The sequence below is a fragment of the Polypterus senegalus genome, chromosome 10, assembly GCF_016835505.1.
Source record: "Polypterus senegalus isolate Bchr_013 chromosome 10, ASM1683550v1, whole genome shotgun sequence".
Lineage (NCBI taxonomy): Eukaryota > Metazoa > Chordata > Cladistia > Polypteriformes > Polypteridae > Polypterus > Polypterus senegalus.
In genome coordinates, this window is record NC_053163.1 from 127,068,363 (window position 1) to 127,085,158 (window position 16,796).

Here is a 16,796-nt window from a genome sequence, read left to right on the forward strand (position 1 = left end):
CTGCTGGAGCTTTTTAAATGTTGGTTTGTTAGACCACTAAACCAGGCAATGAAACTGAAAGTGATAACAGAGTGGATCAGACTGCAATAAAAGGACAACATGAGGTCCTCGTCTACTTTAAATAGTTTGAGTTTATGGAGGAGAAATAAACGCTGATTGCATTTAGAGAATATTTTCTTCGTATTTGCATTCCAGTTAAGATTGTTATCGATGTTAGTTCCTAAGTATTTATATTCATTTACTATTTCTACTTCCTCTCCCAAAACAACAATGGGTAAACATACAGATTTCTGTCTCTTGAAATCAAATATCATTTCTTTGCTTTTTTTTACATTCAGAGCGAGAAAGTTTTTATTAAGCCAGTTTACCATACAGTCCACTTGATTAGATAGTGGCTTTCCCTTCTCTTCTGTGCACTGAATATAACTTCACGTTTGAACTTTGCCATATATATAATTATGTAACACAACAAATTAGAACAAGCACCTCCCACGTTTCAACAAATAATGCTGAAAGATTGTGTCGTGAGTTGGCAAGGGGCGGTTGAAGGAAAGGTGCGGATTAGAACCACAAGCTAACATTTTTTCCATGTAAACAATTACCAAAAACTGAATGCAAATTAGATTCGGTTGCAGATTAGATTTGAAAATATACGGTCTATATTGGGATGCACACTACGTCCCCCAAAACGCGTGGCAGCAGCCCTGCTGGGTTACATCGGGGCCACGGGCGTGGGACTTCAGGGCTCAGACCTGTTGGGCTTCGTGGCCACCACCTGGAGGAGCTGCACGGCTTAACCAGCTCGTGTGGGCTGGAATGCAGCCACACCCGGAAGTGCAGCGTAATTAGGTCAATTACCACCTGGAGCACTTCCAGAAGGGCTATTAAAGGAGCCTACTGCCACTACTCAGGGTGCCAGAGTCGGGAGGAGGAAGACAAAGCTGCATGGGAGGAATGGAGGAGAAAGAAGAGTGCGGCTTTTGGGTGTTTTCTTTGTTTGTGTTTGGGGACTGTGTAGGGCCTGTGGGACATGGGGAAGACGTGCCCCACGGCTGAAGAAGACAAAATAAATCTTTTTGTTTATTTTTACTGTGCCTCTGCTGTCAGTTTGTGTCGATGCCTATATAGCGCCTTTGCCACAAGATGTATACTTGATATCATTTTCATGATGAAATGCATTAAAGCATGTATTAAACATGAGGGAATAGTGGCGCAGTGATGCCCCATCCAGGGACTGTTCCTGCCTCCCGTAAGATGTTTGCTGGGACGCATGTGACCCTCGATGAAATAATTTATTGCAGCAGTACTGTGTCTGTCAAACGTACCAACCACCAATTTCAGTCCTTCCATTTTCATTATCCACATACCCAACTGCCACAATATAAGCTCTGTAATAAATGTAATACCATTTAAGCTTGAAATGCCAAATTATCAAAACTTTTAAGGAGCATTGAAAATTTTTCATAATACATATTTAATTATTCCATCCATCTATCCATCCAGGGTCACGCCAGTCCTAGCAAGCATATAGTGCGAGAGAGGAACAAGCCCTGGACAGGTTGCCAGCTCATCACTGCCTCTGCGCCACCATGCCCCCTCATGTTTAATTATCAACAGCATACATTATTTAACTGAAGTTGACAATTTATCTGTATAATGTAATATAAATACTTTAATGCATTTCATCATAATAAGTATATCAAATGTGCATTCTAGTATTCTTACAGCACACAACTTCAAGAGGATAGCTCCTGGAAATCTAAATTGACTTAGAAGCCAGTCATCATCATCTGTAAATACCTGCTGTCTTCAATTGAATTCAAATTGTATGGTACAATGAGATTCAATATGCAAATCATCCATAAACTTATTTCCCAGTAAAATTATTAAATAACAATAATAATACAATAAAAAACATTGACTAGGCAATACCCAAAATAATTTATATTAACTAGGAAATCAAATAAGGAAAAAAGACAAAAAAACAAAAAAGTTAAAACTTGAAACCTACTGTTTCTTAACCTAGAAAAATTAATTACATTTCAAAATACTAACACATGGTGTCATCCTCAAGTCCACTTTTTATAAGAAAAAATGAGCATAGAAAATAACAATGATACAAGAATATATTTTCTTCTGTGGTTCTAGCTCTTTAAAAGACTAGGAGGCTCTACCTCCTGCTCACTTTGCTCGCCAACCCCTGGGTTTGGTTATCCAGATATACAATTTAAAAAAACTGTTATTTTCATTTCATTTATTTTTTATTTCTTGATATTTGCCAGTAATAAAGCTGTAGTGAATGAGTTATCCCCCCTCCACCGGGACTGCTTGTGCCATGCTGCATGATCTGCATGTCGTGCTGTTCGTCGTTCATTTAAAAGTCTGTACAGCAGCTGTCCTTTTATCTCACTTCTTTGTCTGGCGGGACGTTAAAGTGTCTCAGAGAATTTGTTTGTAAGTAGGGCGTGTTGTGCAAGTAGTCTCGCGAGACTTCAAAGTGTCTTCCGAAAAGATCATGTCTCGTTTCCTTGTCTCCTTCCTAAGATTTTTTTTTATAATAGAGAGACATGGCAGACATCAGATAATTAGGTTAAATTTATTTTTTTTTTACAAAATATGTTGGAAAAATAAACAGAAAAGAAAATCTATTTACATTCAATCTTCTTTTTTGGTGCAGAAATCATCACCTTACCATATGTTGAACTTTAAAGCATTCTGTGATCATATCTAAATATTTTAGTTCTTAGCACATGAAAAAATCTTTGCAAGAGTTAATATGTGAGCACATATTTGCTATCTCTTTTGCCCCTCTTATGAAGAAAAGTTTGTTGGACTGAGCCTCACATTCAGAATCACTCAGAGGGCTCATCTGTGTGAACAATGGGAAAAAAGCACTAACCTGGAGAAGGGACCCTCATTAGATAATTTCAAAGATTTCGAAATTTCTGCAAGTGGCTCAGTTAGCGATTCAATGATGGAAGACACAATTGCTGCAGTCATTTGAGTTGGAAATGAAATTTTGATTTTTTTCTGCAGCTTGAAGAAGTTTTACTGATATTCAGTCAGCTTCTGACTGCCCCACTGAGTAACATGCAGCATTACAATACAATACAATACAATAAAATTTATTTTTGTATAGCCCAAAATCACACAAGGAGTGCTCCAGTGGGCTTTAACAGGCCTTGCTTTTTGACAGACTCCTGGCTTGATTCTCTAAGAAGTCCAGAAAAAAGTCCCAAAAAAACCATTGTAGAGAAAAAAATGGAAGCAATCTCAGGAAAGGCAATTCAGAGAGAGACCCCCTTCCAGTGGGTGTGCAGTGGGTGATGAAAACTGGGGTCAGTACAATACAACACATAGAAGAGAACACAAGCAATCCTCAATACCATACAATAGTGCAATAGTAATAGTACAAGGTACAGAGTGCATGTCACATGCCTACCATGGTCACACAAATGCATTACAATCTAGTCAATTTTCCATCAAATCATTTTTGATCCCTTTTTATTCATGTAATAGGAGGTGTGGGCCCATATAGTTCATAATGCTAACATTTAGATCATTGAGCATGTTAATTAGATTAAGCAGTGCAAAATAAACAGAGCAAACGCAAAGGTTTGGGGTAGCCACTCGGTATACCTGACAGAACAGGTAAACTGAGCAGTCAAATCACAAAAAAATCTTTACAGACATGAGTCCAAAATAGAACTGAGGTGGAAATGAAAAACATGGCCGGAAGTGATGTCTTTAGGAGACAGGCTCTTCTGATAGTCTGCAGAGGGAAAGAGGAGAAAGAGTTAAAACACAGCACCAGGCCCTGGTCTACTTTATTCAAGCCCGTAAACTGTCTCCCATGCACACACATGTGACAACAGGTGTGTCGGTGTCAGTTAAATTAATAAATCTAAATTGGTAGCTTATAGTAGGAGTGAACATCTTACCAAAAGAGATTTTTTTTGTAAAGTACTCATAGTGACCTGCCATTTACTATTTATCCATAAAGAAAAGTAACAGTCCCAGAATCCCATAAAGAGACCCTTTTCAAAGTGCAGCAAGATCCAAGCTCAGCCTTGAAAAGTGACCGCCAACATGGAGTCCTCTTAACCTGTGTAATACAAGAGATTCAGAAAGAAATTGGGGTTTATATTTATGTCATGGACACGTGATCTTCAGTTCTTTCCTGGAAGCTATCAGTGGTCTTGGCAGGTTGTCTCTCATTTTCCCAACATTTTAGCTGAACTCCTCTAATATTCCAAAATGACTACTGCAGCACAAACACATTCTATGAATCTCAACTGAGTGACATGAAGACCTCACATTCCAGCAGATGTCACCCAGTTGAGTCACAGTAAAGCTCTGTTGAGCTGTGAAGTGAGACACAACAGTGCGAGAGGTTATTGTTCAGCTATATTTCATTGTGATACCCCAGCACTGCCAGAGCTATCCCAGTTGTAACAGTAATACACAGCTGTATCCGATGCCTCCACATTACTGATTATTAACTGATAATCGTTTTTATTTTGGGCTTTGGAAGTAAATCGACTAGAAGAGAAACCAGTACCATAATCTGTAGGAGTGCTCCAAGAGTGAAGGAAACGTAAAATATACTGGAAAGGACTGCCAGGGACGTTCTTCATCCAGCGCACACTGTTACCTTCATTATTCTGTATGTTGCAGTCCAGTGTGGCTGTGTCCCCCAGATTCACAGAAGTAGCAGCTGGCTGTGTCATAACCCTTTGACCACTGGCATCTGTAAAAAAGACTGAGTGAAAGATATAAGAGATATTTAGGTTGTGCCTGTGCCTGTTGCCAAAGAAGTGGACAGAAGTATAACTTACATGCCACACAGAGAGCCAGGTAACAGAAGACCATCCTCAAGTCATTCATCTTTGCTGACCACATGTCCAGGTTAGAGAGAAACTCAGTGTGGGGAGCTGAGAAGTGGCAGGTAGAGATAAAGAGGAGGGAGCCAATAAGAGCCTTGTAATCACAAATATGCAAATCACCCCTTAAGACAGCCTGAGTGATGTCTGACCTTACTGAATGTGTATTGGGTGCGGACAGCTGTCTTATATCCTTTGTTAAAACAGTCCATGGTCATTGTGAAATAAAAGTTATGCCAAATATGTCAAGTGGTCATTCATCTACCAAAGGAAAAGCTCAAAGCTGACTTTACTGATACATTTTTATTAAATGTAAAAGCTAGTTAAATGGCAAATATTTATACTTCATAAAAATAACCTGCTTGCTACAGTGGGGCCCTAGTTAAAACTGTCGCCTAAAACTCCCATGAGACTGGCTATGAATTTGTATCCTGCTCAGTGGGCATTTGAGTGGTGTTTCTTCTAGTACCTCAGTTTCCTCCTTGATTTTAAGGACGCTCTGTATGTGATAAATGGTGACTGTAAATTGTCTGTGTGAGAGTGTGTGGCTCTTTTTGAGGCATGGACACTGACCCTTTATGTTCCTTTAATTGAGCAGGTCCGGGAAACTCATTGGTTAATTTCTCACCTGTCTTGTTTTAAAAAAAATAAGGAAAAATGTATCAATTAAGATATTACACTAACTGTAATTGGTTGGTGTGGTGGTACACTGGTCAGCTACATATCCTGGATTTAAATTCTTAGTGAAGTTTGCAAGTAGTACCCATTTCTGTGAATTGTGACAGAGGGCCAGATAGAGGCTACAAGTGTAAACCATATGACATTGTGCATTATTGGAGGCAGTAGCAACATTGCCAGTGGCTGACAAAAATCAGAGGGCACTGACAGTCAGTCATTGTCTAACCTGCTTTGTCCTGAGCAGGATAACAGGGGTCTGCACAAGGCAGGAACAAAGCCTGGACAGTCACCAGTACATCACAGTGTGAACACACACACAAACATGCACACTCACCCCAAGCACATACTAGGGCCAATTTGGGATTTCTAATTCACCTAAATCAGACACAAGGAAGGCCTTGGACACAAACCCAGGTCTAATAACTGCAAGGCAGCAGTGCTACCACTGTGCCACCATATAATGGGAGTTGCACATCAGTCAAGTACTAAAGGAGAATAAAAAAGAAGGGAGGGTAAGGGGACAAGGCAGATAGGTTAGTACCTAATATCCACTATAGAAATGTTTCTTTGTGGTGATATGCTCTTTAAGAAAAATACGGGGATCAGGACTGCAAGAATGCATGGGGCCTCTAGGGAGAGTTCTAGAAAAAAGGACCCAGCAGTTCTAAAGGCCAGTCCTAATACCAAAAGTAATCAGAGTCTATGTATTCACACTAGTACATTTTCTTTTTTAATATGCAGCTATTAGTCTCTGTTTTCACCTTTCATCTACACGACCCTGGCACAGTACCTTGGCATTTTAAAATCTGGAAAACAGAGACTTTAGACAACGCTCTCCAGAACTGTATACTTTTGAAAATGCTACTGTTGCAATGTGGAAAGGTGAAAAATATTGAGTTTTAAAAAATGCAGAATCTAATCATATAGATTTGTTTGAGCTTATTACGGAGTGCTTTCCTAAATGGATCTTGCTCATTACAGAATCTCATTCTCTGATTGGTCACCCTTCTCAAAACAAAACTATGTTACAATGCAGAGGACACAGAAGAGTTGCCTCCCATGGCACTTACTGCGTTACTTACCTGTATGCATTTAAACTGCGCTTAGTATAGTTTGAGTGATTCATGTAAATGCACTGAGGCAAATAATTTACCTGTTACTACAGTTTATACTTACAATTAATAATGCATTCTCCTTTTGACTTAAAACAAAGTCAGTTGAAGAAATAAACATGAACAGCTGGCTTAAATTTTAAATTGAACCAATAAGAACAATTTCTGTTGATGTGCCTTTATTTTACAGGTTCCACACATTCTCAGCACATGACCTCATCTGATCGGTTTCCATCTTGTTCCTCATGTATATATCCTTCTTTAGAATCCAAACTAAAATTTTGCTTATGCTAAAGGGGCAAAATCTGTTTACACACCACAAACAATTGGATCCATAAAAATGTAAGTACACCAGATCCCATGCTAAGTTCATCCATTATCCAACCCGCAATATCCTAATTACAGGGTCACAGGGGTCTGCTCAAACCAACCCCAGCCAACACAGGGCGCAAGGCAGGAAACAAACCCTGGGCAGGGAGCCAGCCCATGCTAAGTTCCTTTATAAATTTCACATCAACTTAAAACTACTTGCTTATGCAGGTGGCTTTAGCCTCTTCCATAAACTACCAACAGTAACCACGCATGGATTAAAATATGCCTTTTTTGAATAATCATGGCCTAATCATCATTTAAATTTGGTAGTGTTCCTGAGTGACATGTTTACTTTCAAACCATGGGAAAACACAGGCAACTCAGTTAATGTGAACTTAGACATTTGACAGAGTTCACAGAGTGGTGGGGGGCCTGCCTACCATCATGGATGCACTGTGTTACTAAAATAAGGCTCAATTAAAGGGTGTTGTTGCCTGTTTTTTAAGGTAACAGGTAATTTAAATATGCTAATAATCAATGAATTATGCACATAGTGTCTCATCATAAGGAGTCTTGGGGTCGTGTCCCAGATGGTCCTCCCTGCATGGAGGTTGCAGGATGGTCTTGGTGGGTTTGCTCCAGCTTTTTCCCACAATTCAAAGACATCTAGGAATAATGCATTGGTGATGCTAAATTGTCCCTTGATTTGTGTGTGTGTCCGTTCACATTCCAGCAGGCTGGTGGCTTGTCCAGGTGTTGCTCCTGTCTCGTGCCAGATGCTTGCTGGCATAGGCACTATGTGCCCCATGGTCATGCCCTGGATAAACAGGTTAAGAAAATGAATGGATGGATGGATATTTTAAAATATATTAAGAGTGTATTTTGGATATGCTGAAATGTACAAAAAGCCGTTTCTTGAAATTCACTTCAGATATTTGAAAATTAATTGAAGATATGCTGAAACAGATGCACTGTAAAATCATTTAAGATATCATAAAATGTATCACATCATAGAGGAGCTTACCTGGTCCAAACACACGACAAGTATAAAATCAAATATATATTATTGCTGTATTTAAAAGATTTACAAATACATTTACATTGCATATATACATCCTAAAAGTATTTTTTCTTGCTCTTGGAGTGGGCAGGGTGGTGGCTCTGAGGCTATGGATCTGTGTCGACTATCTAAAGATTGCTGGTTCGAATCCCATAAATGCTAGAAGTGACTCAACTCCTTTGGGCCTTTAAACAAGGCCCTTAACCTGCAGTCACTCCATCTTGGGTGTGACGTTAAACTGCATCCAGTCCTGCAGGCAGATCCTCCAACTTACAGAGAAAACTTGGAGTTGGGGGCAGGATTGGCAATCCAGTTACTGCTGAAAACCTTGGATCTCAATCTGGGTGTTGTGCTGTGTGGTGGGTGCAGAAATGAGCAGTAATCAGCACATGCTCCCACCCTCTTGGAAAGAGATGTGCTTTATGTGCTAAGAAGCAATGGTCCTGTGAAAAGTAGATACAGTGAGAAAGTAGAAAGTAAAGTGAGAGGTAAACAACTATCCATCCATCCATTCTTCCATTATCCAACTCGCTATATCCTAACTACAGGGTCACGGGGTTCTGCTGGAGCCAATCCCAGCCAACACAGGGCGCAAGGCAGGAAACAAACCCTGGGCAGGGTGCCAGCCCACTGCAGGGGAAACAACTAGTTTGCTGAAATTTTTGTTTATAGGTGGAAAGAGTTAGAAGAAGACATGGATATGATATGGCATTGTTAATTGGATAAATGTAAATAATATTTTAATAACATGATAAACGTAGCTTTTTTCCCCTATTGCTGTTGTGTGTTTGACACAATGGTTTAATATCTGAGTGCCATCTTGTCACCAGTCCTCGAGCCATCCAGTCTTCAGGCCCCGTTGCTTAGCCAAGTCACCTGGATACAGTCAGACAGACAAAGGCTGAGCCTCAAAGCACTGGCATGGTTCATTTTAAAAAAAAGTACGTTAAGTTTGTTTTATGGCAAAACGCTCAGAATTTGAAGTATATTTTAAGCTGAAAAATGGCCATGTTACTTATTTTTAACATTAGATGAGGAGGAAACAGACCAAATTTAAATATCAGTCAGTCAGTCATTATCCAACCCGCTATATCCTAACACAGGGTCACGGGGGGTCTGCTAGAGCCAATCCCAACCAGCACAGGGAGCAAGGCAGGAACAAATCCCGGGCAGGGTGCCAGCCCACCGCAGGGCACACACACACCCACACATCAAGCACACAGTTGGGACAATTTAGGATCACCAATTCACCTAACCTGCATGTCTTTGGGAGAAAACCCACGCAGACACTGGGAGAACATGCAAACTCCACGCAGGGAGGACCCGGGAAGCGAACCTGGGTCTCCAAACTGTGAGGCAGCAGCGCTACCACTGCGCCACCGTGCTGCCCAGTTTAAACATTTGCTACCTATTTTTTTTTCTCTGTTCTAATTCTTCCAAAATATCCAGTAATTTATGCTGTCAGTTGAGGGTAAGACAGGAGTCAAGAGGAAATGTTGGGGTGCCGACCGGCCCACCCCGTTTACTTAGAATAATAAGATGGTTTAAATTAACAAATGCTTGATGGCACAGTAAATAAACAAAAAAAATTGTACCTATAGGCCTTAACTTTAAGGCTCTGTAGTGCGGTTGAGCTTCAAGGTAAGAGCTCCTTAGTGCAGGTGGCTTGTCTTCCGAATTGGATGCCTCCTTCCACCTTTTACAGTTTGTGGACCTGAAGGGTCAGGGTCAGTTGCCCTAAGTGGGTGTCCTCTCAGAGCTGTGGATGGAAAAAGAGACAGAAGAGTCCGTGATTGCACCCCCGGTGTCCCAGGATAGCAGTGCTTACTTCTGATGAGTCCAGAAGGTGACCCTGTGATGCTCATGTGTGTCAATATTTATAAGATTCGAAAGATGCCTTTGTACTGTTCAGAAGAAAAATGATTGTTTTTTAAATGTTTTTTATAGAAATATGCAAGGTCGGGATGATGCATCTTTTAGCTTGACCAGGTAACAGGTAAGCAAACAGTCGAAGATGACCCACGCATCCTTTATTGAGAAAAAAAAAGCATTTGCCCCAATTTCCTTAGGAACACAAAGGTGTAAAACTACAAGTAACTAGCTCTGGAGCTTCTCTTTTCCTACATTTAAAAATCAGTTTCCTATACACAATCATTTTTTTTTTATTTGCCCAAAGAACATAGGAGTGGTCTCTAATGAACATGGGGTGAGATTCTACCAGGATATATGGAGGGATGTTATAATGAAGAGTGGACTTGAATTGGTCATTCCACCATGAAACACCTTCAGAGGATTCGAAGAGGAAAAAAACTACCAAATGAACACTTTTTTCAAGTAATAATTACATTTAAACCAATTATATGTGGCATCTAGATTTTTACAAGTCTAAATAATTTATTAAAAAATGTTTTATGTCTGAATTGGTGTTTTTTCATTTTAAACCTTCATCTTTAAAAAAATGGAATGGAAAATTCTGTTCAAAACCCTCAAACTTTTAAAGACCAGTGTGATCAGGGGAGTCCCATTGGCTGAACACTGAAATCTTACAGAACATAAAATAAATTAGATATGAAGAATGTTATTAGCTACGATATGTACTCATATATCCTACGCATACACATTTTATTACACACAGATATGTGCTCAGCAAATAAAAACAACATTAGAATTGCATGGAAAAGAATGCTCTGTCAAAGACTGCTATAGTTTCACTTTGATCGTTTAGTTTCCTGCCGATTTGAGAGCCAGCTTCTTCTAAAATGCATGCTGATCTCCCATAGGCTCCGGCGCACTTAACTGTATGCTGACCTCACACTAGCACTGCCGCAGGATCATTCCAATAATGGCACTGTTTACTGAACAACTAAATACAGAAACACTACTTTGTAAGAGCCTAGTGATATCGATGATTCCACTTTCCCATTTTTACTGATGACAGGAAATGTGTCCAAAACTGAAACAACCTGAGAACAAGACACGGCTGGTTTATGCTGGTTAGTATCACAGTATCAGTAATTGATGTTATACTCTTCATCATCACTGAGATGAAGTCCTATACAGGCAAGTAATAATGCCTGTGTGGAGTTTTGATTTATACATTTTCTAATATACTCTCTGCTTTCTGTCTTGAACCCTTTTAATTTAATAGATGATCTTTCGGCCCTTACTGCCACTCAGCCATCTAGTGTTTCTTGCGAATACAGTAATGGATGCTGAGTAATTTATAAAGTCATAAGATGCAATACAACAGTTTTTCGCTGTTTTGTTTTGCATGGAAGAGTACAAAGTATTTAACCAAAAATTAAACATATATTTTTGTGGTCGGCTTCGTGAAGGTCTGATGGAGGGGTTCTTATTGAGTCTGGAGGCCCCCTGCCTTGTGGGTTTGTGGACTGTCTCCTAAGCAAAGTGTCTCACATAAGAAATGTGCCTTTGTCCTTATTGTACTAAAGGCTCTGGTTTGATAATGTTGAGGTGGGGCCTTCACAGCAGTTAAATTACCATTAATAAAACCAAACTAAGTGCCTTTTTTTCTAATGAATGTTTTACCACCTGTTTTGAGGTGTGTCTGTATGTTTCTGGGTTGCCATTAGGTGGTGAGGTAAAAAAGCCTGTTTTCAAGGAGTATTTGCAAGATAAAGATGTTCCCTGCATAAGTTCATCTGGGAATAGCCCAAATTGAACTACGAGAATGAGCGTAAGTGTGTGTGCTTGTAAACGTTTACCACAATGGGCCTACATCTGTTCAAGGCACGTTATTGTTTCACACCTATTGCTTGCAGCATAAGCTTTAGCCATCTGCAAGAATGAATTAGATAAGTGGCATAACAAAATTGATTAATAGATGAATGGATGAATATATGGTGAGTGAATTTATAAAGCTGGATGATTAACACAGGGTGGATGAATAAAGAAGCATATGGACTGTGGGTGGATATATCTTGGGAAGATCTCACCATGTGTCCTGGTGAAGAGAGATGTCAAGGGTGCATTAGAAATGCAGAGGGGCGCCACAAGGATCAGTGCTGGGTCCTCTACTCATCTCACTCTACACCACCTCTCTGGGCCCCATCATCCAATCCCATGAGTGCTATTCTCACAACACACAGCTGCGCCTGTCATTCCCTCCCGAATACACCATGGTAAGGGCTATAGTCTCTACATGCCTTACTGATATTTCAACCTGGATGAGGGATTATCATCTACAGCTCAACCTGGTAAAGATAAAGCTTGTTGTTATCCCAGCCAGCAAGTCTTTCAACTCCCCTTCTCTATACAGCTTGGTCACTATCACCTGCCAAATCAGTACACTACCTTGAGGTGGTAAGTGATGAGCAGCTATCCTTCTCTGACCACATTTCAACCGTCTGTTATTCATGCAGGTTCACTCTGTATAACAACTGAAAAATCAGACCTTATCCGACTGAGTATGCAACACAATGTCTTGTCCAGGCTTTGGTCTTGTCATGTCTGGATTACTGGAACGTACTAGTAGCTGGAGGACCCACATGTACCATCAAGCCACTTGAGAAGGTTCAAAATGCAGCTGTTTGCTTGGCTTGTATTCAACCAGCTAAGATGGGCACATGTCACTCCTCTCTTCAAGTTACTAGATTGTCCTTCTGTAGCATTAAGTTCAAATTCCTGATGCTTGACTATGGAGTAGTCAATGGGTTAGCACCTGTGTGTATGGAGACACTAGTGAGATGCCATGCTCCTTTTCTTGTGATGCCTCTGCATGGCATCAGATCTCAGTCCAGACTCATTTTGTATGGTATTTCAAGCTGATGGAAGAACTGTCCACCTTCATCTGAACTACTGACTCCCTCAATATGTTTAAGGAGTGACTGAAGCCCTGCTTGTTCTGTGAATATAGGAATGAATGCTTTTTTGCTCTGTGGATATCAGCCATATTGGTAATTTATCATTTTTTGTTATGCTAGCTTTATATCTCTTCACTTGTAATCAAATTTTGTAACCTGCCATGCTACACATACTCAAGACAGTCTTTTGACTAATGTTACTTGATTATGTTGACCTCTTTTTTTAGTTGCTTTGGATATAAGCATCTGCTAAGCAAATAAATGCAATTGTATAGACTGGAGGAAGAATTGATAGATGCATTCTACATTTTTTGTCATCATGTAATTACATGTCAATTACACCCTCATAATGTGGTTGCTCCTTAAAGTAGGATGTCTCACACAATCATCAAACCAACTTTATACTAAAAAGCAATGAAGTGATTATAATTAATAATTAAATGTCATTTACATCATGAAACTATAACTTCTCCCAAAAGAAGAGTATAATGTTCAATCTCCTTTTTCAGAAAAGAGCAGCATGAAGTTCTCACACTTGTGCAGCCATCAGCCATGACAGTCATGGTCTGGCACTGCTGAGTGGTGAAGTGAGACAGGCAAAGCGGGAGGTTTTTGTTCAGCTGTGTGTCACTGTGATACTATAGCGTTGACAGAGCCGTCCCAGTTGTAACAGTAATAAACAGCGCTGTCTGATGCCTCCACGTTACTGATTATTAACTGGTAATCGATTTTATTACTTTTGGCTTTTGATGTGAACCGGCTAGAAGAGAACCCAGTACCATAATCTTTAGGAGCACTGTAAGAATGATAGAAACGTAAAATATGCTGGGGAGGACTGCCTGGCACCTGCTTCATCCATCTAAGGGCAGTGTCTTCATCTTTCTGAACATTGCAGTCCAGTGTGGCAGTTTCACCAAGAGTCACTGATATAACAGGAGGCTGGGTCAATATCTTCTGACCATTAGAATCTGAAAAAAACAAAAAAAGATTAATTAAGAGTGAAAAACAATAAATCTGCCGTGTGTGTGTGTGTGTGTGGATGTTGCCAGGTGAAAGACTGGACTAAAGCATCACTTACATGTCAGCCAGAGTGACAGGTAGCAAAGAGCCACCCACCCCTTCAGAGTGCCTGCTGACTGCATGTCCAGTACTGAGAGAGCAAGTCAGTGTCAGGAGTGGATGGGCAGAAGATAAAGGAAAGAGAGCCAATCATAGCTGAGAGCTTCCAGATATGCAAATCATACTTGAAGAGTGAAGTGGGCAGAGCTGCGCCTTATTGGAGGTTTCATTGGGTGCCATTAGTGGCCTCTGGCGTTTTCAAGTTGATCTGCTTATCAGTTCTCAAAGAGCAGTCCTTCTAGTATTTCTGAGTTCTCTAGTACACTGAAGCCAGTTTCCTGAGAAGTAAAGAATGAACAGGAGTGGGGTAATACAAGACTTCTGTGTATTTATAATAGTCACCAAATTGTCCATTTGTTCATCTTTTAAACCTTCTTAATGCCAAACAGGGCAATGTAGTCTATTGCCTTACAAGAAATCAAACTTGGCTGGGTCACCAGTCCGTCGCTTGGCACAACCATCCACAATCACTTAAACTGGACCAGTTGAGAGTTGACAAATAACCTGAGCCAGATAGCTTAGAGATTTGGGGGAGAAACCATAGAAAAGCCTACACAGCCGTGACAACAATATAAACTCTTATTTAATCTGGGAAACAAACCTTGATCCTTTGTGAAATCACCCCACTAAACACTGAACCATCATACTCCTAGCTGGTCAATCACTCTTTATTTTATGAAGCACCATAAACAGAATACATGATCATAAAAAATGCATGATGGTAGAGCCGATAATAATGCTGCCTCACAAGTCCAGAGTACCTGTCCAGCCATTGTGCAGTTCAGATGTTCTCCCAGTAACTGTTCAGTTCTTTCACTTGGGTAGTCCAAATTGTCCTCTGTCATCCCAAATAGGTTCATGAGAGATTAAATGATGACTCCAAATTGGTTGTAATGTGTTTATGCAGCTTACAAAGGAATGGCACCCACTCTAGCCAGATTGGCACAAGTTCTCTAGGATCCATTATTAGATTAGCAGGTTTAGAAAAAGAGTGGACATCATGCATCACACTTCCAGTCATCACATACTAGCCAGGAGAGCCATTACCCAAACCCCAGAGGTGATTCTAGGGATTCTGAGGGTCCTAAGCAAAAAAACTTGACGTGGTCTATCAACTCATTCTTCCCTGTGGCCTGTACGGTAAAATGTATTATCCTTATTTTAGTGCAAATTCTAAATTAATAAGGTCAAAAGTGCAAAAGTTAATAAACACAAATCATTTGTTTTAATTCTGTAATAAAAGACTACATAAATAAAACCACAGCGGTTCAGAGCTTACATACAAAATAAATGTAAGATGCACATAAGAAATAAAATAGCAAGGAAAAAAAACCAAAAATGGCTCCAAAAGGTATTGTTTTAACTTTCAAAATAGTTGTTTGTGGGTCTACAGCCTAAGCACTACATGCTGCACGAGTCGGGACACACAGCATGTGAACATACCCTCTACAGGCATGTTTAGTGCAGAGCTCATCATTGTGTTAGTGATTTCAGTTGCTTCTGTGCCTTTGAAATTCAGCTGGTTCGATGCGAGATACTTGCAATCAAGCTTTCACCATCAGCTGGACGATAGATTTCAGGCCATTGGTTTCATCTTCTAGTCAGAAGACAGCTTACATTCCAACTTTAATTTTTGATTTGCCAAACTGGGCCTCTAAGCGTAATGTGCTTGTGGCCCAAAAACCCACCCTCACTCCACCCCTCCTTGAACACACTATATTAGTATTTCATGTAACACCTTTAATTTGAATAATAAATATATAAATAAATAATAAATAAACAAAGTAACACAAATCAGAAACTTAACTTTAACTTTTAACATCAAAGACAAATACTTGTTTTAAAATAATCAAAACTTGAAAGTGAATGTTTAGGGGTTTCTTTGGTCTCTTTGCATATTATATTGGTACACGTCTACATTTTCTGAAGGCAAAGTCACCACACAACAGCTTCGGAGCTGATGACAGCCAACTACTCATATGTTCTTGGGCCATGGATGACCTCAAGTACGCCATGATGAGCTTAACTTTTGAAAAAGTTTGTTCATTAGATGCAACTATAACTGTGAGATTTACTGCAATCTGGTGGGACATCCATAGATTTGAACTTTAATTGTATTTAATGCCAATGATATAACAATTGATTTGTTTCCTTTATAAATTAAGGCCTAATTAGTAATAATAATAATAATAATAATAATGTTAATAGCAATAACAATGGTTCAATGGTGGCGCAGTGGATCGTGCTGCTGCCTTGCAGTTAGGAGACCTGGGTTTGCTTCCCAGGTCCTCCCTGCATGGAGTTTGCATGTTCTCCCCGTGTCCGCGTGGGTTTCCTCTGGGTGCGCACTGTGGTGGGCTGGTGCCCTGCCCGGGGTTTGTTTCCTGGGATTGGCTCCAGCAGACTCCTGTGACCCTCTAGTTAGGATATAGCGGGTTGGATAATGGTTCAGTGTATCATTGTGCAGTTACTCTTTGCTACTTGATAGTGCCAACAGAGTCACTTGTGACGTGATAGAACAACAAAAACAATTTTAGTACTACTACTACTACTAACCACTATTACTAGTAATAATAATGATGAAGATAATATAAAATACAAAACTACTACAACTACTTTTAATTACTACAAGATTTGTTATAAATATTAGTTCTCCTCTGTTAGACTGATCTTCTTATGAGGTCATTGATATCTGCATTCCAAAAACATTCAACCTTTCCCATCAAGTGCGTGCTGATCTCCACATGAAGGCCTTCTACTGGCAGCTCCTGGTGAGTTATCACAGCTCATGAGCCCTCCTAAATCCTGG

At 40.0% G+C, this 16,796-nt stretch overlaps 1 protein-coding gene across 1 annotated transcript in view; it reads right to left on the minus strand.

Annotated features, from left to right (window-relative positions):
- LOC120538237 overlaps nt 1–16,796 on the minus strand; it is a 44,547-nt gene that overhangs the window by 21,905 nt on the left and 5,846 nt on the right. The window contains exons 3-4 of the mRNA XM_039767689.1: nt 13,947–14,031; nt 13,508–13,836 (exon numbers count right to left, since the gene is read on the minus strand). Coding sequence (XP_039623623.1) covers nt 13,508–13,836; nt 13,947–14,031 — 414 coding nt within the window. The remainder of the gene's footprint in view (nt 1–13,507; nt 13,837–13,946; nt 14,032–16,796) is intronic.